General features: G+C 38.6%; 1 protein-coding gene across 1 annotated transcript in view; it reads right to left on the bottom strand.

Annotated features, from left to right (window-relative positions):
• Positions 1–9,762: 9,762 nt before the first annotated feature.
• Positions 9,763–24,706, bottom strand: part of ROR2 (receptor tyrosine kinase like orphan receptor 2) — a 135,718-nt gene continuing 120,774 nt past the window's right edge. The window contains exons 6-9 of the mRNA XM_060762016.2: positions 22,037–22,351; positions 17,050–17,295; positions 13,942–14,144; positions 9,763–12,752 (exon numbers count right to left, since the gene is read on the bottom strand). Of these exons, the coding sequence (XP_060617999.2) occupies positions 11,310–12,752; positions 13,942–14,144; positions 17,050–17,295; positions 22,037–22,351 (2,207 nt within the window). The 3' untranslated portion in view covers positions 9,763–11,309. The remainder of the gene's footprint in view (positions 12,753–13,941; positions 14,145–17,049; positions 17,296–22,036; positions 22,352–24,706) is intronic.

Genomic DNA, 24,706 nt, shown 5'->3' on the forward strand with positions numbered 1-24,706 from the left:
AAAGTAAGTAAGTATTTTAGCATCTCTTTCTTTTTCAGTTCATTATGATTATGAAACCCAATGCATTATACAGTTGAGTAGCAGACTGTTGTCACATTATATCTCTGTTTAATTTCAAAAGTAATTTAGAGTATAATTCAACTGTACTAAGTGCTGCAAGCCTACTGAGAATTAAATCACTTTAAACTGAACATAATTATGAGATATTTTTATTCAACAATCAAATGTATCTAGTTGCTGAAAAGTGGAGAGCAAACATTAACGCATCAAACACAATTTCCAGTGTTTCACTTCAGTGGAAAATTCATTTCTGAAGTAATTAAAATTAAGAAAACATTGGCTGAGCAAGTTTTTGAGCTTCTTCTCTACCATCACATTAGAAGGATGAATACTCCTATTGCCGCTAAAAGGAGAATCAAATTTCAAATCACTTTTTTTTTCATTCCTTCAGGAGCTTATTATATGCATCTTTATCAAGATGGATGCAGAGTAATATGCGGCCTTCTAACATACTGGAATTCAACTATTTCCTCTATGGCCACTGTTAGGTGTAAGTAAACAATCAGTTCTGCAGAGAGGTCTGGAACAACGGCTGCCGCTGCCAAGGCCCTCTTTGGTGGCAGCCTCCTCCTCTTTGCCACCTCCACTGCTCCCAAGCTCAGAGGTCCCTTCTTTGCCAGGTTGGGCGCCCAAGTCTGGTGCCCAGACTGGCAAGGAAGGAGCTGGGAGCAGCAGAGCTGGCGAGGAGGACACTGCTGCCGAGGCCCACTTTGGTGGCAGCCTCCTTCTCCTCGCTGCCTCCCCTGCTCCCCTTGGGTGCCCAGCCTGGTGAGGAAGGAACTTGTAGCAGCTACACAGTGTTCCCTCACTGCTCCCCTATGGACATATTTGGCACCCAAAGGAAAAATGAGCAACTATGTGGGAAGCATGAGCCAGTTGACATCCCATGATTCCCCATTGGCAGCACCTAAGTGTCTGGGCACACTGAAAGTGACACTGCATAATTTCAATTGCCATTTGTCAATGATTTGGGCAGTTTTTAGGAGGCATTTTTAGAAAATGGAAATTCATAGAATCATAGAGTTGAAAGAGACCTCATGGGCCATCCAGTTCAACCCGCTGCCAAGAAGCAGGAAAATGGCATTCAAAATACCCCTGACAGATGGCCATCCTGGATATAGTCACTATACTCCTATTGATGCAGGCCAAAATCCCATTGGCTTTTTTTAGCTGCTGCACCACATTGTTGGCTCTTGTTTAACTTTTTGTCCACAAGGACCCCAAGATCCTTTTCACACATATTGCTATCCAGCCAGGCATCCCACATTCTGTTTCTTTGCATTTCATTTTTTCTGCTTAAGTGAAGTGTCCTTCGTCTCTGTTGAACGTCATTTTGTTTGTTTTGGACCATCTCTCTAAACTCTCTAATCTGCTAAGATTGTTTTGAATTCTTCTCCTGTCTTCTGGAGTATTATTTATTTATTTATTTACTTTACTTTACTTGTATACCGCAGTTTCTCAGCCTAACAGGCGACTCAACGCGGTTTACAACAAAGGTACAACAGTCAACAATATACAATTTAAAACCATAAAAGCATAATACACAATATTGACACAACAATAACAACCCAAGGCATCTCATAACTAAAATCGTGATCCAGTTTCGTCGTCCATATTACCATTCCTGTAATCATCACATTCATTGCACCAATTAACCAAATGCCTGTTGGAACATCCAGGTTTTTAATCTTCTTCGGAACACCATCAGCGAGGGGGCTGATCTTACCTCCATGGGAAGGGCATTCCATAGCCGAGGGGCCACCACAGAAAAGGCCCTGTCTCTCGTCCCCGCCAGCCGCACCTGTGAAGCAGGCGGGATAGAGAGCAGGGCCTCCCCAGAAGATCTTAGGGTATTAGCTATCTCTCCCAATTTGGTGTCATCTGCAAACTTGATGATCATGCAAATTCTCCAGGTCTTCCAGTACAGGAAAAAATCTGGCCACATTTTTTCTGATGCCCCACTTTCCAGTGACATTGCTATTGCCTCACTGGAATGCTTTCTCACATAAAAAGTGGAATGTGTGGAGTGGATTTTGGTCATTGCACAGTTGGTACAGAATTCCAACCAATGGAGTGATCAAAAATAAATTTTGATGATATCTTATGCCATTGTAATTCATCAAAAGATGCCACATCCTTTCATTTACCCATCACATATCACAAATCTGTGGAGTTTATGAATTTCATACAAGGTTCGTCCACTCGCTGAAAAAATGCATCAGGTTTTCCACTTTGGCTTTTTCATTCATGTTTGTTGTGCTACTGTTGTTAATTGTTGTTAAGTCAATGTTCACTTATCACTAACCTATAAATGAAAGTTCTCCAAGTAACCCAGTTATTGGAGCCCTACTCAAGATGCTATGCAGTGTGCAAATAAAACCATACTGTGTTGGAGAAACCCATTTACAGTGGAATTATATCAAAATATACATCTAAGGGTTTTCATTTGTTCTCACGTGCATAGGTGGGATATGAATGGGAGAAGGTATCCACCTCTGCCTCAATACAAAGATGCTGATCAAATGCATATGTGATGTAATACCTGCACATGCATCGGTGGACGGTAAGTATAATCTAAGCACATTGGAATCCTGATCTCACTTTGGCCCTTAGGAGCAATGTGCAAAAACCCCCACCAACTCCACCAACCTCCCACAGCCAGTTTAATCACAAATAATGATAAGCAACATTAACCTAAATGCTTGAAAAATGGAGTTTGGGGTATATCCTTTTTTTATTTATTTTGTTGTTGTTGTTGTTGCAGTACTATCTAGTGCATGTTTCTTGACATAGAACAGGAATTGTTTGAGCACAAAGTCACTTCAACACAATCAAATCAACTTTGGAGTTTGTTTCCAAAAGGTAACAATTTATATAGAATGGCAATACATGGACTAGGAGTGGAGTATTATGAACAGATCAAAACTATAAAAATGTATCATTTCAGTACAGGGCTTGGAAAATTGCATTTTATAATGAAAGAATGCATATTTTCAGAATGTTTTTTTTTCAGATTCCTGAAATATTTGTTCAAATTGATTTGGTAACTTTTTTGGGGGGGGGGGGGGGACCTCACAACTGTAAATTATAATGCTTGAAAGTGTATTCCTTATTAGTCATTTTGCATTCTGCTGGATTGGCTCTAAAAGAAGCACAGCCCCCTCTCTCCAGGGCTCCACAATTTAAATCTTGCATGTTGTTTAACTAAGTTTGCTCTGCCACAAAAGATGCATTAATAGAAAATGTGTTTTATTCATAAGGTAATTCAAGAACTTTAGAATATGGGTGCATTATCAAAATAATAAAAGCACATCCGTTAAAACATAACCCGTCTCAATGCCCAATTACTTTTGCAAAATTAAGTCCTGCAGGCATAATCATGTTACTGCAAACTATTAAGGAGAAATACAATACAGATCATTTTTTAATTTAATGGCATATATCACGATGTTAAGATCATATGCTGACACATCCAACAGGCATATAAATTATTTTTATTGAATGGAAATGTAGCATTAAATCTGAAGCATGTATGTTGAGAGATATTGCTTGCAGCCAGGATATTAAGTATGTTTCTCTAGGATGATTTCAATTGTAGGGTAGAATAAGGGCAATGGCAAGGCAAACAAAACAAGCCCTCATGCAACGGCAAATTTATATAAGTTAGGCTGGCTGTTGATAAGAGTCAGACAGATATAACCATAGACAAAATAACTCTATTTATGTTAATGGATTATGTGTCCTGGAATCTTGTAGTTTTATGGCTACTTCCAAAACTGCATTTTAAATTACAATCCACACCAACCAAACATGGAAACCATATCTAGATACCTAATTTGATCTGCATGGCAGGAAGAGTGATAGTACAATCCTATACATTTCTGCTCAGAACTAAATTTCTGAACTGAATGTACTTGGTTCCAGGGAATATTTAAACTGAAAAATAAAATCATGCTCACCTTGTTGCTGCCATGACACACGATGCACAACCCCTTTAAGCAGTGAATGCACCTGTTTTAGCTTTAATACCACATACTAAAGTTCAAGTCTGGCTTCAGCTTCCAGGAAAATGTAGTGTGTTGCTGTGTTTTATTTCGTGTGCACCATCTAGATTGGAGAGGGTTTGCGGGAGATGAGACAGGACAGGTTGCTGGGGTAGCTGGTACTGCCTTTTTTTTTTTTACACACCCTGTGCTACTTCCTGGAGTATATGCTTTATAACATTACAGATCCCTGCTCAGACGAAGAGAGGGACAACTGACTTGTGAGTAAGCAAGTGGAGCACTCTCATTCTTCCCTTTGTCTAGGTCAGTTCCTATCTCATCTGGTGCTGCTGCTGCTGCTGCCACCATTCCCTCCTCGCCAGGTGAAGCACTGCACTCATGCTCCTTATCTGATTCACTATCCAGCTCTGGAAGCAGTGTTCCAGTGAAAGGACCCCAGCAACCCAGAAGCTAGTGGAGAGGAGCACTGAGTGCCTGACAAGGAGAGGATGGCGACAGTGTCTGCAGTACCAGCAGTGGATGAGATGTGAGCTGGCTCAAGAAAAGCAGGGTAGGGAGAGTAGTCCCCCACTCATTTAGTTCTGAGTAAACTGCTTGTCCCCAACTAAACCATACTCCCAACTAAATGGTTTGATCCAAATTTGGGGTGTGGATGGCAAGGCAATTTCAATGTATTGTATTACAGGTAGGTATGGTGCTAATGGAGTGGATCACTTCCAATTTCAAAAAAAGACCCTGCCCAGTTCGAAACAACCTGGACATCTGTAAATCAGGGAAACTTATCCTCATGGACCTTAGAAAGTACATGGAGAATCTGTAATATTCTGGGCCATATCTTTATGGAATATAGAAACTGAACATTTTGATCAAGTGTATTCATTGTTGGCATGTACCCGCAAGTTTATTCCAAAGTATGGCAACAGTCTCCTAGAGTTTTCTTGGCCAGATTTATTCAGAGGAGACTTGCTATTGCCTACCTCCAAAGCTGAGAGTGTGCCTTGCCCAGTCACCCAGTAGGTTTCCATGACTGAGTGGAGATTCAAATACTGCTTTCCCAAATCCTAGTCCAATACTCAACCCTTAATTGCCACACTGACTGTCTAATGAAGTGTTTCTAACCCCTTAAATTAGGAATAATTGAGCTTCCATGGATTGAGTGTGATCCAGGATAATCCAAATGAATGCTTAGTAAGAAAGATTTTTAAATTAGACATGGTATTATGAAGCAAGTTATACCACCACCAGCAAATAAAATAGTAGGCTGAAGTTGCGCTTGAAAATGAGTGAGCTATACAAAGTTGAAAACTTAATGTTCATACACACATTGACCAATTGTAGAAGTATAGTCTCTTTCAATACAACCTACTGATGAATAATTGATGTGCAGATGCCACATTAACATGGTTTCCTATGTTTTGTGCCTGAACCTAATTACTTGTTCATGGACAAGTAGTTCAACATGAGTGTAATGGGAATCTCCACACCATCAAATGTGGTATTTAGAAGGAGAAAGTGGCCCCTTTAGTTCCTGTGACAAATGACTGATCTTGCATGTTCAACTCTGCAATATAGACCATGCTATAAGGCATACTATGTATCTTTCACAGAAGTAGCACTGATGCCATTCATAGTTTTAATACATGTTATGTCTTGCACAAAAGAAAAGAAGACTTGGATTGCCTTAGAAAGATATAAGCTTTCAAATCTTTACTTTAGCATGGGCACCAAGTGAGTGAAGTCATTGACCTTAGAGTAGGGAGAAGAGTAAACACATTCCAGGTCCCTGTTCAACACACACACACAAACCAAATAAAAGTTCTGAGAACTGCAAACCACAAAGCAATAGTTATGCAAAATACTTCAAAATGAAATGAGCAATCTTTTTAGTTAACTAAACTCACAAGGATCACAGAAATAGTGGATAGCCTTGGTCTTGCTATTAACCTCTCCACAAGCTCCATGATGACCAGTGTTCCATAGACACAGGAATTGGGGCAGGAAAAGGGGAAATTTCTATGGAGTCTTACATTTCCACAGTGTTATTACACGTTCCCCTTTTAGGTAAGTTTGACTAAGTGTGCTTTTGCTACTGCTATACTTCTGGCATGTTTTGTGTTGAGGTATTTGTGGAAGATAGGCCAGGGTGGAGTTGGGGAATGGCAGAAGCAGGGACCCATTCAAAAACATTTTTGTACACTACTGCAAAACAAATAAGAGGACACTGCAGCAATCCAAGTAATTACAGGGATTGAATGACTAAAGAGATTTGTTGAAGGTAACTGGCTTTATAAAGCTTCATATAAGAAATTTTAAGAACGTTTGATAATAAAATTTACCAATGCAATATACCGGGCAGACAATCAAGATAAACTTCAGGCATGAATACTGATGGAGCAGGCATTTCTTAAAATAGCTTTCAAGAGCTGCTGCCATAAGCCAATTTACTGAACTCATGGCAGCTGAATTATCCTGGGCTCAATGAAGAACTGCAGTGAAATTAGTAATATAGGGCACTTTGACATGAGGCACATATATAAAGAAAGAGTGAGTGAGACTTCTGGTGGAGACATGGAGTGGCAAGCTGCATTCTAGCAAGCTGCCTGGAACACAGGACATTGCTGGGATAGTAATGACTATTGAAGAGTTAGAAATTCCTCTTCAGAAAAAAAAAACAGAAACAAACTCGCAATACTTGACAGATCCTACCTTTCCCTTTTAGCTCAGTGGAACTAGAGGAGAAGGTGAGAGGAGGGGATGACATCACACACCCCAACAATTGCTTCCAAGGAGGCAGAAATTAATCAGATTACACTTCTTTAAAACTCTGTACTCTTAAAAGGATAACAACATGATTAAACGATGCCCTTAAATCTGCTGTAAGTCCACCAACTTTGTCGGCAAAACATCTCTAAAGGTAAATTTACTTTTTTCTTTGTAGCTTTTTTTGAAAGCTACAAAGACATTAAAAAGACTCTTAAAATTTAACCAATTTAATTATATTCTAAGAATTATATATGTCTGCCTAGTAAAACTATCTGGTGATTATCTACATAAAGAAAAAATGTTTTATTTTGCTAATAATGAAACTTTTAAAAAACGAAACAAGACAAAACAAATTGTGGGCTTACTCCAGACAGAAAGCAATCATTCAGTGGAAACAGAAAACAAAGCAGACTGGAAACAGGAAGTAATTGAACCATACAGATGAAACCATAGAGGGACAGAGAGGTCCATAGGGCTAGAAATATAGGAAAAATAAAATAACAATCGTTTAGAACTTTAGGCAAGAGGCCCTGCTCTCGGTCCCACCAGCTTCGCAAACGCGGCTGGTGGGGACGAGGGACAGGGCCTTCTCGGTGGTGACCAGGGGGAATTCGCTCCCCAGCGAAATTAGATTGGCATCCTCCCTCCTTTTTTTCAGAAGAAAACTGAAGACGTGGTTGTGGAACCAGGCTTTTGGCTAATGGATATAACGGCACCTGAACAGTGATTTGGACCAGATGGTTGTTATAATGGAAATACCTTTATGATTGGATAACTAATGTTGTTTTAATGTATTATATTGTATGATTTTATTTTACTTTTATAATTGTAATTATTGCGGAATCCAACCATTGCCATTGTTAGCTGTTCTCAGTCCCCCTGTGGGGGTGAGAAGAGCGGGGTAGAAATGCTGTAAATAAATAAATAAATAAATAAGAGCACATGAAAGTGGTCAGAGGTGGAACTACAATAAAAAAATATTTGAAAATTGGAACTTAATTTAAAAGGCAACTTGCAAAACGTGGTAATCAACAGAAATGACTACAATGACAACAAGACCAAGAAAAGACCAGAAAGATCAAAAAGATGCTCATAGGCATGGATCTTATGTGGATGAAGATCCAATGAATGAAATCCTGACTCAATTAAGATTCAATAATGGAGGATAAAATGGTTCAGGCAGAAAAAACACCTAGGAAAGGGTCAACAGGAAATGAAAAAAGGTATGTAACATATGACAGACACAATGAGTGGTATTTTGAAGAGAAAATAAAAATTATTGAACTCAAATGAAGGTGCAAATTGTCTTCCAAAGGGATTCAACCCAACTCCAGAGGTTGCAATATTCACAAGAGAATATTCCTTGATATTGAGCAGAATCCCTGAATCTGTACAGGTACTGGATATTATGATAATAATGGAAATTTTGGCTAGAATCCCTGATAGAACAGAGGAAATAGCTGGGAAGGAGTGGGACAGGGTCTTCAAAGTCCACTCTCAATACACAACAAGGAATAAACTCCCAAGAGATATCATTGTGTGTTTCACAAGAAAGGAAGTAAGAAACCAAGAGTTGCAAACATGTGCCAAAGATCCCATCATGATAGGAAGCACCAGGATTGCTGTGCTAAGAGAATTCCCACTGCACGTATTAAAGAAAATAAGAGACTAGTTTTTCCAGACAGATAAGCTCAGGAAGAAAGGCTACAGGTTCCAATGGGAAAATAAATATGGAGTGTTGATATCAGGGGACACACATTAAACAATAGGAAAGGAAATATTTGACAGAAAAAGACAGCAGGAACTTCCAAAAAAATGGCCCTACAGGACAATTACAAAAGTTACACTATTTGGAACATGCCATGCTATACTATCACACTTCACTTTATTCCTAAATTCTTGGGTAGAACTTGGTGGTCTGTCACCACACTGTTGTTACCACTGTCATCACTAGACTAACATGACACAGATGTCAAACATGGCCCACCAGACATCAAACATAAACAAGAAAGGAATGCCAGAATCGTATCAACTTTCTAGAGATGGAGTCTGATGAAACATTCATGCTGTAGCAGACATCAACACTGGCTGAGGTTTGAATATCAGAGACCTCTACATTCACGAAAATATGATTTCCATAATTAATTTGATATTTTATGAACAAAATAGAATGTGGTAACTGAGACATTTGTTCTTCTCAATTATAAGAATCACTTCAGTCAATGTCTTCCTCATGCTTAAATGTCTATCTTGAGATGAATCTATCAGAAGATTGCATTTACAATCTAATGCAGTTCTGAAAGATTTTCTGTGACACAGAGGAAGATGTCAAGTATAATAACTTACTAGGTTGACCTTCATTAATGACCTTCTGATGTAAAGTTAATGACCTAATATTTTATATGCTTCTTTGCTGTTCTGATTCTAGTAAATCTTCTCTTGGGTTCTTGGGTATATCCTGACAAACTGGCCAACATCTAGAACATGATTTATATTTACTTATGAGAACAGAACACAATACTTACCAATTGCTGACCTGCTAATTCAAATAAGAAGTTGCATAGACCAGAATGATTTAGATTGCTGAAGTTGTTTTAATCACCTTCAAAATAACTGCAAGAGACTATCATGAATTTTGTGAAGTTTAACCCTTAGGGAAATAAACATTGATTAATATTACTCAGCCTTCTACCCGCTCCCTTTTCCTTATTGTTTGTTTCTGTCTTGGGTCATAATCTTTGGATACAATGAGGCAAAAGGCAATAACAGAACACATTATTTTAAAACTTCATTAGTTTGTCCTTCCACAATAGCATTCTCTTTGCTTTTCTAGACTGCCATTTCAACTCCTTTAAGTAAGATAACAGGAACATAAGAATACATTTCAAATTAGTCTGTGATATAGTATTAAAACTGGACCACACACTATAAAAAGTATAAAAAAACCTTTCAAATTTATTTGTATGATTTATTAATTGTCTCCAACTTGCATTTATATTAACAAGCAAGAGAGCTTCCCATTGTTTGCCTACCAGTGCATAGCCAATTTCAAGAGAGAAATTGGAAACCAGTAATACAGCTTGTTATGAACATGGGCTGCAGATCAAAAAGGTGGATCCAAGTGAATCCAAAGATACAGAGCAAAGGCACAGTTTACATGAATAAAAAAACCCGAAATCTGTAAATTATCAGTTTTACAGTGTACTTTTCATTAACAACTTGTTAAAATCAATTGCATGTTTATTTGCTATTTTGTCAAGATAGTCCCAAGAGTTGGATATGTAGACAGGAATATAGTGGCACTGTAGCAACACTATAACAGAACTCAGGGAATATTTGCACTGCAGAAATGGCTATGAAATGTGTGGACCCCTTTTGTCGATGTAACAAAATCATACAAATTCTAATCCAATAAAATATTACAAATCATAATGTAAACGGTTAAATTATATAGGCATTCTTTTCAAAATTCAATTGCTGCCATGAAAAAAATCCCATATAAAAGGTATCAAAACATAAATTACATTTCAAAGTCTGTACATTATTCTTCTCATAAAAAAGCACTGAAGACACAGATAAACACACACTCTGTACAATATTGCTTACTTTGGTCTTTATAGGTCTACAATCACTAAAAATAGTTTTATAAACAAAGAAGGCCGTGTGTGTATTTTTATAGCACCATCTTAACTAAAATAAAAATGAGTGTATTGATCATTGTTATTAATCATTACAATCGATACAATGTATTAATGTATTTCTGAGGCATTTTTTTCTGAATTTGGCAATCTGCAGGCAAAACAATTTGGTTTATTAAATGTTAGAGCATAGCCCACCTTGTCACTTCTTTTGAGTACCATATATTTTTTTCTGCTAAAATCTAAGCTGTGCTCCCTTTTATTCATAAAAAATTAAAAGGAAATAAATCTGCAGTGATCATTCATGGCCACGAAGATATACAAGTTGTCCTGCTCTCTCACCTGGATTCTAGCTTTATCTGGAACAACAGCCCCACCTATATGTTACCTATAGCTAAAGAACCCCTTTACAAATATTCTTTTAACAGTGAAACAAGATGCCCATTATACTTTGGGCACCTCATCACAGGCAGAACAATGCTGCATGTAACCTTAGTTTAGCTCTCCTTTTGTTATTGTTTTAACCCAGATTCATAAAAAAAATCTTACAATCAGAGTTCAAGATATACATGATGTGCAATGAAATTCCACTATATGTTGCACAGCAACAGTATATTATAAAAGCAGCTTCCCTGCAAGAACTGTAATCAACCCTACATTTAGAAATGGCAATTCCTGATCGTCATGTTTGAAAGTATCTGCTGGAAAGGAGAGCCCATATACATGGCATGCCATTATTGCTGCTTTGTATCTGGTTTTGATTTTGTACTTGTGTATAGGAGTCCAAAGAAAAGTATTGATGACACTAGAGTTTCCAGTATACTGAGGAGATATGGTACCATTATTAAGCTTCTGACTGAAACTCTGCCTCATCCATCTGAAGAGTGTCATTGTCACCCAATAATTCTGTCTCAGGTACTGAGCCTTCTTCTTCCTCCTCCTCCTGGACCAGATTCTGACCAATGTCTTCTGCCATATTATGTGCATCTTCTGTCCCTTCAGGGAGGAGAGCAGCCCTGTCAGCCACAGAAGCATTGGAGGGGGCTGTCGTTACATATCCTGTACTTGTGGAACCACTCCCACTATGATGGGACCCTGGTTTTGGAATCATCTGAGGAGCCATCTGCTGAGGAGCCATCTGCATTGGGATCTGGACAGGATAGAAATTTGGCAAATAGGCTCCGTATGCTGGCATTGGTTGGTAACCATTGACAGGAATGTAGAGCTGAGGAGGTGGAACCATAGGTCTGATCTGTCCTTTCATTTGTATGAACTGTGGCTGAGGGAAAGTTTGTGTCTTCTGCTTTGGCCCAACATACCGAGTGTTGCTGACATTGCTTACAGGACTTGTGCTCAGAGAACTGGTTTGGGTGGTGTTGCTTGCACCAGATGTTTGTGCAGAACTGTTATAATTAGACAGGTTCCCCCATGTTCTCAGTCTATTGTGGATGTCTTTAAATCTTGGTCTCCTGTTGGGAAACTCATTCCAGCATTCTAACATCAGTGAGTACATCCATGCAGGGCAGTCATCAGGGCATGGCAAAACTTGCCTATTTCTTATCATTTCAATGACATCTTGGTTTGAATAGCCACAGTAAGGCTGCAAGCCATAGCTGAAGATCTCCCACAAAACCACTCCATAGGACCAGATGTCAGAATCAATGGAAAATTTGCCATACATGATTGCCTCAGGAGACATCCATCGAATGGGAAGAGGGTTGTTTCCCATTAGTTTATAGTAGTCAGCAGAGTAAACTTCCCTGAAAAGACCTAATTCAGATATCTTCACATTAAGCTTGTCAAAAACAAGGACATTTCTAGTGGCCAAATCTTTGTGGACAACATGGTGGCTTGAAAGATATTCCATTCCTGCGGCTATCTGTGTCACAATATGAAAAAAATCAGCCGGCTCCAATGTTGATTTCACGGTCTTGTCATCATCAGTGCTGCCAACATCCGAGTGAGGAGATCTCATCACCAGGAACTCATGAAGATCGCTATGGGAGCAATAACTAAAAATCATGCTGACAGGCTGTTCTTTGGTCACTATCCCCAGTAAGCAAACTACATTTGGGTGCTGCAGTCTTGATCTCATCATGGCTTCATGTTTAAATTCTTCACGGAGGGCTAGGTCTGCTTTATCCTTGAGTGTCTTGATGGCAACTGTTTGTGTTTGCTCCCCTGGAGTTGTCCCAAACAGGTGACCTTTGTAAACTTTCCCAAACTTTTCTTCACCGAGCTCCTCCATAAACCTCACAGTAGACAGGCTGATTTCTTTCAGTTTCGCCTGAAAATAAAAAAGGAGAAAATTCACATGTCTTACATTCTGTGTGATATCTGAATCTACTTCAAGTGAAATTCCTTAATTTTTAAAAACATTTTTAAACTCGTCAGTTCAAAGGGAAATTCTTAAAAGGATTCCTGCAGGTAGAAAGCTTTGAATCAAAACATACTTCCAACTCATTAACTGATTCTCAGATGTATCCTGCTACATAACAAATAAAAATGTGCCAATAAACAGAAACTGTCAAACATTTTAATGAATAAATAAGAAGGCCACTTATCTGCTTTAGAGCAGATCTCCTGTCTTGCAGGAGGCTTGTCTATATGACCTTTGAGATCCCTTGTAATACCAGGATTCTAAACTTTTCACCTCAACAACATTTATTTATTTTATTTATTTTTATCCAGTCTTTCATCCTCCCAGCACTGGGTCTTAAAACAGCTTATAAAAATAACAGGTAAGAAATTCCTATCACTAAAAGCATGTAAAACTTAAATTATCAAAAGAATTAAAATAATTTAAAAAGCTATCCTTTAAGAACAGCAAGCAAAAATATTTGCATAGTATTAGAAGCTCTTTCTCCATATGCAGTCAGTTTTTAATGGCCTGTCAAAATTAAAGTATCTTCATGAATTGAGACAAGGGATATAAGGAAGAAGCCAAGGATGCCAGAGACTGAAACCAGTCACCAAAAAGACCCTTTCCTGTGTCCCCATCTGATATACCTATGAGGGTGGTGGGAAAGAGAGAAGGGTCTCCCTTGAAGATCCTAAAAACCCAGAACAGGCTCAAATGAGAAAATGCGGTCCTTCGTATAACTTGGACACAAGCCATCTATGTTTTGTCATATTCTGATATCATTCTTTTACATAATGATTCAAAATTTATTTAGAGCAACATAGTACTTACTCCAATGACTACATGCCATGGTCTCTGAATGTAGCTTAATCATGCACACATATGTATACTTAAGCCAACTAAATCAGCCTAAATTCCTTGTGCTTATTTTACAGGTTTTCAATGTCTTTTATGTCTTGTTTTTTTTTTTTTGCACCTGACTGACACCAAACAATCAAGAATGCAGTAAAAGTAAGCATGGAGCTGGAGAATGTCAATTTTATCATCTTATGCCTGAAAACTCTGAAACCACTGGATGGGTGTGATCAAGATGGTGTCTTCTGAAAACAGGTACCTGTTTGTGCTGATTAATGAGAGGCATTTCCATGTCCTGGCTAGGAGATGCCATCAGCTGGCGACGCTGTGGAGTAGTAGCAGAAGCCTTCTGCTTGTTTCTGCACATGCAGACTAAGAAGAAAAGGCATGCAATAACCAGGGGGATGGCTATGCTGGGGACCAGGATGTAGAGGATCCCCATCTTGCTGCTGTCACGTGGACCTGTTAGGATTAAAAGCATATCATGTTTTCAGGTGGTGTTTCAAACCTCCCAATGCATTGCAAAACAATGACAGCAGTGAAAATTATGAGATGAAATTTATACACATGTGTTATCACAGGAAAATAAAGTTATTTTCACTACCATTTAATTTATAAGTAGTATTGGATACAGGATGCATCTACACTGCAGAATTAGAGCAGTTTGGCACTACTTTAAATGCCATGGCTCAATGCTATGGAATCATGTAAGCCATAGTTTATGAGGCATCCGCACCCACAATTCCCACAATTCCATAACACTGAGCCATAACAGTTAAAGCAGTGCCAAACTGCATTAGTTCTACAGTGTAGCTGCACCCATGGTCTAAAATAGTGCTAGGCATAGTGGTCCTGATGCTTTGGGAGATAATACCTGCCTGTCCCCCATATCAGATAGTTTAAGAAGCACTGGTTGAAAAGTATTGAGATTTGAAAGGAATACCAAATTTACAGATCTAACCAATGAGTACTGAGTCCTGTTATGTTAAGGCTGCTTATGTATGTATGTATAACCAGTGAGTGTCAACTCTTGTACTCACTGGTCATATATACATACATACATACATAATCTTATACGTCTCTGCTCAGAACTGAGTTGTGGCAGCCATAGGATGCAAATGCACTCCAAAGGGTTCTGCCTGAAAGAACTGTTCTGTTGACTTCAAAAGAAAGGGCAAAAGCTTTCTAGGCACATTGAGAAAGAATCCCCCATTTAAATGAATGAGGCAGTCTGCCCCAGAACAGTTCCAGCATTAATTTGCTTATACGATAAATGAACACAAATAGCACATTTCTATTATTTTATCTTGCATTCACATTGACCTTGTAAATTACATTGATCTTGTAAATCCAAAACACATCTGCTATCCTAAATCACAAAGGTGAGAAATTAAAGTATGAGGTATTTTATCTATGATATTGAGTCCCTCTAATTTAGATAGGGAAAAATGTAAGATGTCTTTTCTGAGTTCTGACTTAAAGAAAAGAAGGAGGGACTGAGTAATCTGTTCACATGCGTCTTTGCTGAACAGTGCCGTGCCTGGTCTAAATCATGTTTAGTTGCATTAAATAGTTATATTCTGGTGTAGAATCCATTCAAACAGCTCACAGAAAAATCAGGTTAAAACAGTAGGACAAAAATAAAAGATATGTCAAAACCAGTAGAACTAAGAACAACAAAGCAGAATTAATTCCAATATTAATAAATACAAGCCACAAGGAGGAGATGTAAGCCCCTTCCACACAGCTGAATAAAATCTCAAATGTTCTGCATTGAACTGGAATATATGGCAGTGTGGACTCAGTCCAAAGAAGATATTGTGGGATTTTCTGCCTTGATATTCTGGGTTGTATGGCTGTGTGGAAGAGCCCTAAGAGTAATGGAATTATCTTTCCCCATAAACCATTACTTATGCTAACTACTCTTTGGCCTTGATATTGTTGCATGTTTTCATGCCATTCCCAATTTATGGTGATACTAAAATAAACCTATCAGAGCATTTATTTGGCGAGATTTGTTTAGAAGATGTTGCCATTGCCTTCTTTTGAAGCTGAGAGAGTGTGACTTGGCTAAGGCCATCAAATGAGTTTCATGGCTGAATGGGGATTCAAAACCTGGTTTCCAGAGTCATAGTCCTGTATCAAATCCATGACATCACACTGGCCCTTGTCTTTGTTATATGTAACAATTAAAAAAACCCATAAGCTTACAATAGAAGGGAATGACTCTAAACTTGCAGCTGCACTGGAGGAAATGCAAAGATATACATGCCTGAGCTCAGAGCTCAATCAAGCTCATTCCTTCAGCACTAAATGAAGGTGCACATTACATTACAGGTTTAGTGTCTGCATGGACTAGGTCAGAAATTTCCCTAGTGACTTGAGTCTTTTTTCTCAAAGACAGAAGCATATCTATAACTTTTTATCCAGCACTTATTTTTTTTCAGTTTAGATGCACCACGGGCTTCAAGATAGATTCAGGGTGTCTAGCAATAATTAAAAAAAAATACAGAAACCAACCAACCAATACACACAGTACAGTTATAAGACAAAATGCCAGAGCATATTCATCCCTAAGATGTATAAATAAACAAAGCACAAGAGGCGTCTGTGTCATGTAATTTCTGAGCAGAGTTCTAAAATGTGTCTCCTTTCCTCAGAAAGGTTTTGCAATCCTTCTTTATAATTCAGACTCTGTTTTGGCATCAGAAGACAGACTTTGCTTTTCTAGGTTGCACTTGAGAAGCTCAATAGTTTTTGCCTTCACTTGAGAAAGGCCATTAGGCGAGGTTGTTGTAGGTTTTTTGGGCTGTATGGCCATGTTCTAGAAGCATTCCCTCCTGACATTTCATCTGCATCTATGGCAGGCATCCTCAGAGCTTGTGAGGTCAGACTTCGGAGGATGCCTGCCATAGATGAAGGCAAAACGTCAGGAGATAATGCTTCTAGAGCATGGCCATACAGTCCAAAAAACCTACAACAACCCAGTAATTCTGGTCATGAAAGCCTTCATTAGACAAACTTTTAGTCTCACACGGCAAATTAATATCCATTCTCCAGTGCTTAGCCTCCATTTCTCCAAACAAAAAGATAAGGGTGGCCATAGGTCCAAGGAAGAGATGGGGGTTCCTCACCTCCAACCCGCAGCTCACTTGAACTAGACACCACTGGTGATAAAAGGACAGAAATCAAACCAGTAGACTAGTTTTCGGGACCTTAAATTATATTGACAAGTCAATGAACAAATATACAATATTTTGGATTATCTTCTCTTACCTAAATATAACAAAAAGGCTCTTAATAATGATTTAGTTTACAGATGTTTTATTACAAACACTCTAAAAGCAGGAAAAAAGATAATACATACTACAAGAAGGAACTTCACACAGTTCCATGCGTACGTTTTTGTTTTGAGTAAAACACCAGGGACCTTCCATTTGGTTTCCAGGGTTGCGACAGTATGCATGTCCCCCTCCAAGCTCTGGAAACTCTGTGCTTGTCAAGTCATGGAAATGAGGATGCTGAGAGTCCCAATATTGACAATTATGGCCTGACTTGGTGACACTGACAGTTCCTCGATAATCGACTCCAGAGCCGTTGTAACATTGGTGGTCTGCAAGAAGTAATTTTACAAAAGATCCAAGATTAACTGGAGGAAGCAGTACTCCCCTTTCTCCTTGAAAAATACTTCACAGTTCCCAGTAAATCTATTTTAGGAATGACCAAAGCTAGTCTGACAAAAGCAAATCTGCAAGACGAAGCAAATCAGTACCATGTGTATCAAACATTTTTAGCAAACTCATCCCTTTAAACATGATTTAATACCTGGTTTGTAGATGTTCATTTTAGTTGCATGCAAGATAAATTGCTCAATTCAAAACTGAAAAATATGAAGGAAACTTAAATTGCAGGAGTCAACTAGTTTAGCAGAGGATGTATGACTTTCCTATTGACTGGAGGAATGTGTAAGCCTCATGGAAATAAAACAGATTATGCTAGAATAAATAGACTTATCTACGTGTTATTAAGAGCTGCCAGTGGCGTATTGGGCTAAACCCTTGTACCAGCAGGACTGAAGACTGACAGGTTGGAGATTCGAATTTGGGGAAAGCATGGATGAGCTCCCTCTGTCAGCTCCAGCTCTCCATGCAGTGACATGAGAGAAGCCTCCCACAAGGATGGTAAAACATCATAACATCCTGGCATCCCCTAGGCAACATCCTTGCAGACTGCCAATTCTCTCACACCAGAAGCAACTTGCAGTTTCTCAAGTCGCTCCTTACACATAAAAAGTGTTATTAAGCTGTGTCATCTATACATGTGAGGAGAGGTATGAGCATGCTAGCTTAACATTTGTTATGGTTCTCCTTCTGAACACAGTGTACTTTCTGCAGCAGGAAAAAGTCATCTTTTTACAGAGGCCACCTGGGCACTCCAGATGTCCTCATGTGGAAGAACCTCCACAAACAGAACAGAATACTCACTAGATAACTACGGTGGATGCCAAGAATGGGCATAGAAAGAAACACAGCTAATACACTCAGCTCCTTTCAGCTTCCCCATATTTACAAACAATACTGTCTAAATAGGCAAAACCCCATCAGCTCCCTCAAACTTACAATAATTCTGTCTACATAGACAAATGTGATCAAGAACTCTGGAACTCCATCCCTAGGGAGACTAGAATGGCCCTGTTCTTGTGGTCTTTCCGTTCAAAGGCAATTTTTTTTTTGGACAGGCTATTAAAAGTTTATATGGGGAGGGCTTTTAAGAAGGCCCTGTCTTATGTTTAACTGCCTTGTTTTGTTTTGTTTCAATATTTTTTTATTACTTTATCATAATTATTACATTTATTATACATTTGTTTATAGCAGGGTATTATTCAACACCCTCTTTAACATATAATCTTTTTCTTCTGCTTAAGCATTTTCCCCCCTTCCCCCCACCACTGTGCTCCCCTCCCCCCCATTTCAAGCCACAACTTTTACATATCATCTGTCCAAAATCTCATTTCTTCTTGTGGCGGTAACCTTCCTTCTTTGTTTTTTAAACCATTTACAACAAATTTACCCCATAGACTGCCTTGTTTTTAATCTACTTTTAATCTACTTTTATCATTTTAAAGTGTCTGTTTTAAATTATTTTAATATTGCTAATAGATTCATTCAATTTTAATGCTGAACTTTTATATGTTTTAACTACAATGCAATCATTTGTAAGGTCCCTTGAGTTCCAGTCTGGAACACAAGATGGGGAATTGATAAAGATACTGCTGCTGGAAACAACCTGATGACTCCATCACTTTCCCCCACATTCTTCATGACAACAGTGATGTATCATGTTGACCACTTTGCCTTACGGGCAAGGCTAAATAATTGCAGTAGTTTTTTACCTGCTGCAGGTAAAAGCAAATATTCCTTAAGAGTGTTCCCACATTATTCAAACATTTGCTGCAGAAAAAGTATTTGCACAGAAAGATGTGTGTTTTCTTCACAGAAAGATCCCCCCGCTCCCAAGCAAAGACCCACATGTTTTGCTGCACAAAATAATTTATCTGCTAACATTTTGGGAAAAATCCTTGAAGGTGTATTATAATTCTTAATAAGGTTGCCTGCAATCAGGATTAAGCTTCAAAACAAACACTATTCCTTTTCCATTCCTATATTGGAGGTACTATGTTAAAACCATTGGAAATTTTCCTCTTTAGTTCATACTTTCCATTTTTTAAAATTATCCCACTTTCCTTTTGTCCTTTCCCTGGCAACCTCTGATCTTCCAAGAGCTGTTCTTTGATTGTAGATACTCTTTATTTGTTTATTTATTTATTTATTTGCTTGCTTACTTACTTACTTACTATATTTATACCCTGCCTTCTCCCCCCAAGAGGGACTCAGTGTGGCTTACCATCTATGGCAAAAATTCAATGCCGCATTGTGCACATAATAATAAGCATATCATCTTAAATTATGAAACAGTTAAAACATATCAATAAAATAAAATAGATTAAAAAACATACAAATGCTGAGTCATGATTTCCATACTTCTTGGTTTTCCCATAGTCATTATCCAGATTGAGATTGAATTCTGTATCACCCTACTCCCTGAATGCCTGGAGGGATGGGGCCAGTCTAATGTCACTGGGGAGGGAGTTCCACAGCCAAGGGGCCACCACTGAGAAGGCCCTGTCTCTCGTCTCAGCCAGTCACACTGGCTGAGGGGGTGGGACCAAGAGCAGGGTCTCCTCAGCAGATCTTAAAGCTTTAGTTGGCCCATAAAGGGAGATATGTTTGGACAGGTAGTTTTGCTTCGGTTCTCTAAACCTCCCAAAGTAACATTGCATACCCTATTATATGTCATACCAATTGCATGAAGTGCTTGTCACTTCTGCTGCACAATTATGGGACTGGAGAAGCTTTCTTCCCAGGCTTTGCCAACTTATCATTTTCCCAGTTGGTTTACACAACTTTGGATTCCTTACACCTCAGGTACTTTGCAAGAGTGTAAAGATTAAGCCAGGGCATTGTGTATTACTGAAAACAATGAAACTGAAAGCAGTATGTGCAAGGACAGCTTTCCTACCAGGGAGAGCTGGTAGTTGTTCAGATATACTTGAGGCAGAATATGCATACTTTTTGCAGAAACCTTTACATCAGACAGCAAAAGTTGGCCAGAAGAGATTTGACATCTCCTGTTTCTTGTTTCTCACTGCTATGGAACACTCCCCTTTCCAGGTAAATTCCAAGCAACTGACAAACAGAAAAATCCCAATGCAGCCTAAATGTTTTTGCACATATACTTTTCAAACTATTCTTATTTCTCAGAAAAGATTTACAACCAGGAATGGGTAAAAGTGATGTGTCAGCTCACTGATTTGTTTTACAAAATCAGTGAAAGTATTGTATTTGGACATTAAGGATTTCGACATGTATTACTGCACAGGAGAAAAAAAATCTGTTAGTCCAGAGCCTTTCCTGTTGCTGGTTCCAAAACACACCATATTTTTGAGAGAAATTGAGAAATTTGGAAGAAAATGTATCAAATCTTGGCCTGTTTTTTATCAGGGAAGGAAGACTTGCATATTGAAATCTGCCATTTATTCCTTTTTCAGATTATTTTCTAGTTGCTATCAAAGCACATTGTTTTAATGTCACTTAGATTTCCAAAGAAAAAAGTGAATTTATTTACAAGGGAATACCAGAGGGCCAAACCCTCTGAATATAAAAATATAGTCCAGAGACATTTTCTCACCCCCCTCAAAAAAAAAACAAACAAAAAAAAAACAAGCAAAGGTGGCTAATGTGTAGCCCATAAGATGCAGACCCTTTTGCAGTCCCAGATCCCATCAAATCCCCTATTTCATCATGGTTCAAAATTTCATCATTATTTAAACACCACCATCGTTTCAAAAAAGAGAACTGATGTGACTGGATGCCTCCCGGAGAAGCCATTGCCCTCTAAGATAAATCACAAGACCTGACTTGAAGTGTATGTGTCTTTATTTTCTGGTTTGTTTTTTTTTTTTTTTCAAAAATCCCACAGATATTTCCTTCTGGTGACATCTGGTTTTGGAAAAATGTGACAAAGACACATTTTTGCACTGGGTATAGCGTATGATTAAGTCTCTCAGACTTGTTGAAGTTGCTGACTGTTGCCTTACAGATTAACACATAAATGATTATTTATTTGCATAAATAGTGATTCAATTGTGGCCTGTATCCACTTCAGTAAGTTCCATATGCAATAATTTATTCCACTTTAATATTAGACACAGAACTGTAGTTTTGACTGAGGTGGAGCAATTAAATGAATGGAATCCATGGCATAGTTTTCTATGATCCTAGATTCAACCACTCACTAAAACTGATAGTGGTTGGAAATTAATTTCCAGTTCGGGAAAAAGCTGGAAATTAATCTTCATATTAAAAATAGGTACGCTGTGGTTGTGGTTCTTAGTTCAAAACAGTACTCAACTTTTAGAAGTGCTATTTTTTGTTAAAAAGAGGGGGGGAGGGAGGGAGGCTGAAAAAAGTGAGCAATGGACAACATGCATCCCATGAACAGCTTCCCCAATCCTGATTTAAGACTATGTGGAGTAACTCCCTCTTTTTTTTTCTTTTTTTTTTTGCTCTGGGGAGCACAGTGGAGCAGGCAGCGGATGATGCTGGTTTGAAATTGAAATAGATCTCATATCAGGACAAGGGTGGATATAAATTACAGGAAAGAAGGAAAGAGGGAAGGAGAGAGGTCTGAATAAGGTATTATACAACTGAAAGCCCAACAGGAAACACACAAATCTATCAAAGAAAATACAGTGTGTGGGAATGTAAACTGAAAATACAAGGATGTTAACTTACATCTGTTGAGTCGCTCTACAGGTATTCCAATTCTTATACAGTTGGCAGCCTCCAAGGTCTCTGGCAATGGCAAGTCCTCACACTTAGGTGGCTGGAGCTGCATCAGGATGAGTGGATTAGATCTAGCGATGCTGTACTCCTGCCTACAGAGGTCATTCTCCAGCACTTCGCACTCATCCCGGCATAACTCCCGGGGCTTAGGCGTCCGAGACCGTTCATCACACAGGGGGAACACAAAGTGGCAGAAAGATGGGATGGCAAATTGGGAACACTGATCCGATAAATGGGTGGAGGTGCCAATCATAGTAAATGCAGCTGAAAAACAAGAAAGGAAGGCTTAGTTAAGATAAATTAAGACTTAGTTCGTACAACAACAGTGATGCGAAACAGAACAGTATCACTGACCTCATACATTTGAAATATTTTCAACAGTGATGTTTCACATGGATTTAACTGAATAGAAAAAAAAATGATACTACACAGGAATGTTGTTGTTATTCCTGGCCAGTACAACAAACATTGTACTCTGCAGATCCAGCAGCTTTAGAAAAATGGTCCCCAACCAGCAATAAATCTTCAACATTAATCCTTTGAGACCAAACACTCATGTTTTCTACTGTGGGGAATGTATTCAACCAAGCGGAAACCTCCATCACACCATCTCTTTTGGCAGTATTATCCCAAATGTTTCTCCACAGGTACAATGAACATAATCAAGGATGTGCTGTTCTATAGTATTACACTATATGTTTCACATCTGAATCCCAGTTCTTGAAAGGACTAGCCTAGAACAGTCTAGTTTGGATTATGTTTTTTTTAATGACAGCTGGATTGGACAAAATATAATATGGATTTTCCCAGCAGATAATAACTTATTGAAAAGCATAAATAAGAAAATGCTGACTGGAAATGTGAATAAGGCAAATTTGACAGGAATATGGGGTAAGGAGAGGCTAGTATTTCTAAGCTCACTTACACAGTTCACACTAAGATGTCTGTTATCGCTGCTCTTTTATAAATTTCCTCTGTTGATTACATATTGACATTTTCTGGGAAATCTAATATACACCAAAGCTTTAAATCATGAATTAGATCCCAAATATAGGTATATTGCACTGAGCTTGTTAGAAATCTGCAAATGTACATGATCTGTCAAATTGTAAGAAGCCAGGAATCTTGGAACAGCAATGATACACAGGGCCCAATAAACCATTCCTTCTACCTTATTAATGCACGGTGTCTCCTCCCACATAACAGCTCAGGACATTGGAACAGTATATTCTAGTAATATTTATTTGGATTAATAAATTAAGATTATGAGAAACTGCTTTCATAGCATACTTAGCATGCTATGGGTTTGAAATTGGCTATGAGACCTTAGGAAGAACAAGAGTTTTCATTCATGCAAGTACACGCAATTAAAAAACACTCCAACTCAAATATTACACACTGTTGCATAGACACTCTTTTAGATTTTGTATCTCTTGTCCACACACACACACACAGCTGAAGTCATAATAAGACATTTTTGTAAACTGATGGAGGAGGTTGTTCCAACTGTTCCTTGCTGACCGGATGACAAGTGCGTGGTCCAATGGAAACAATGCAGTCTCTGCTCAGCTGAGCTGTGTGGATAACAATGCAGCGCTGCAGAGGATTTGGACCAGCATATGTAGCTGTCATTGCAATCATCATCATCATCATCATCATCATCATCATCATCATCTTTTATTTGTACCCCACCACCATCTCTCATAGGAACACATCCAATAGATCTGATGCTCCCGATGAAGCAGCTGATATAAACGAGACCTTTGCCTTTTAGGCAGAATGTTTGCAAGGAACAAAACCAATAAGGATTTTAGCCTACTTCTCTTGCTCCTTACATTTGGCTCCCTCTGCTCTACCTTCAAACATGTTTTTTATATAAATGGAGGAAATGAGGATTTAAATATACAGAACCGTTGCCATCAAATCTATATAGTTGAAGCCTTCAGCATAACCACCAAAGTGTCAGGATGCCAACTCCAGCCATGTGAAAAAGGCCGAATTGGTCAACCTGACATGGAATGCCAAAAGGAGGGGAAAGAGCAAAAGACTGAGCTGATAAGGCCAGCTGATTTTTGTTATGAGACCTGGGGGAGGTTGGAGGGGGATGTGCTGGCAGACTATATAAACCACCATTTTGTCTACCTTGGCAGAACGGTCTTTCTTGTACTCTGGTAAAAAGGGAAATAAGTTATGTTTCCAGTGCCTCTGCATTGTGGGTGGCTTTCATTCCTAGAAGTTTCAGAAACTGAAACAAAGTCTACATCAGAATAGTGATTGCAATGAGGCCAGATGGTAGGATACATAACAAGGTATTTATGAAAGATAAGTATATCTCCATCAAGTCCCAGAATAAACAACTGGATTGTAGACTGAGTCTGTCAAAAAAACCTTGAAATATTACTAAATCATGATGTTGCTGTAGAGTACTGTGGCTCACTTATTTTCTCAGTAATTTTAAACAATTACTCTGTTTTAACAGCTATTTTAAACTACACTGGAGAGCACTAGAAAACTACTGTGGGGGCAGAAGGGTCTGATTTAACAGTCTGCTTTAGGCACTAGCACCTCAGTACAGTTATAGGCACTATGGGACTAATTTCACCTTTGTCCTCATTTATG

Source organism: Anolis sagrei, chromosome 2 (assembly GCF_037176765.1).
Source record: "Anolis sagrei isolate rAnoSag1 chromosome 2, rAnoSag1.mat, whole genome shotgun sequence".
NCBI classification, from domain to species: domain Eukaryota; kingdom Metazoa; phylum Chordata; class Lepidosauria; order Squamata; family Dactyloidae; genus Anolis; species Anolis sagrei.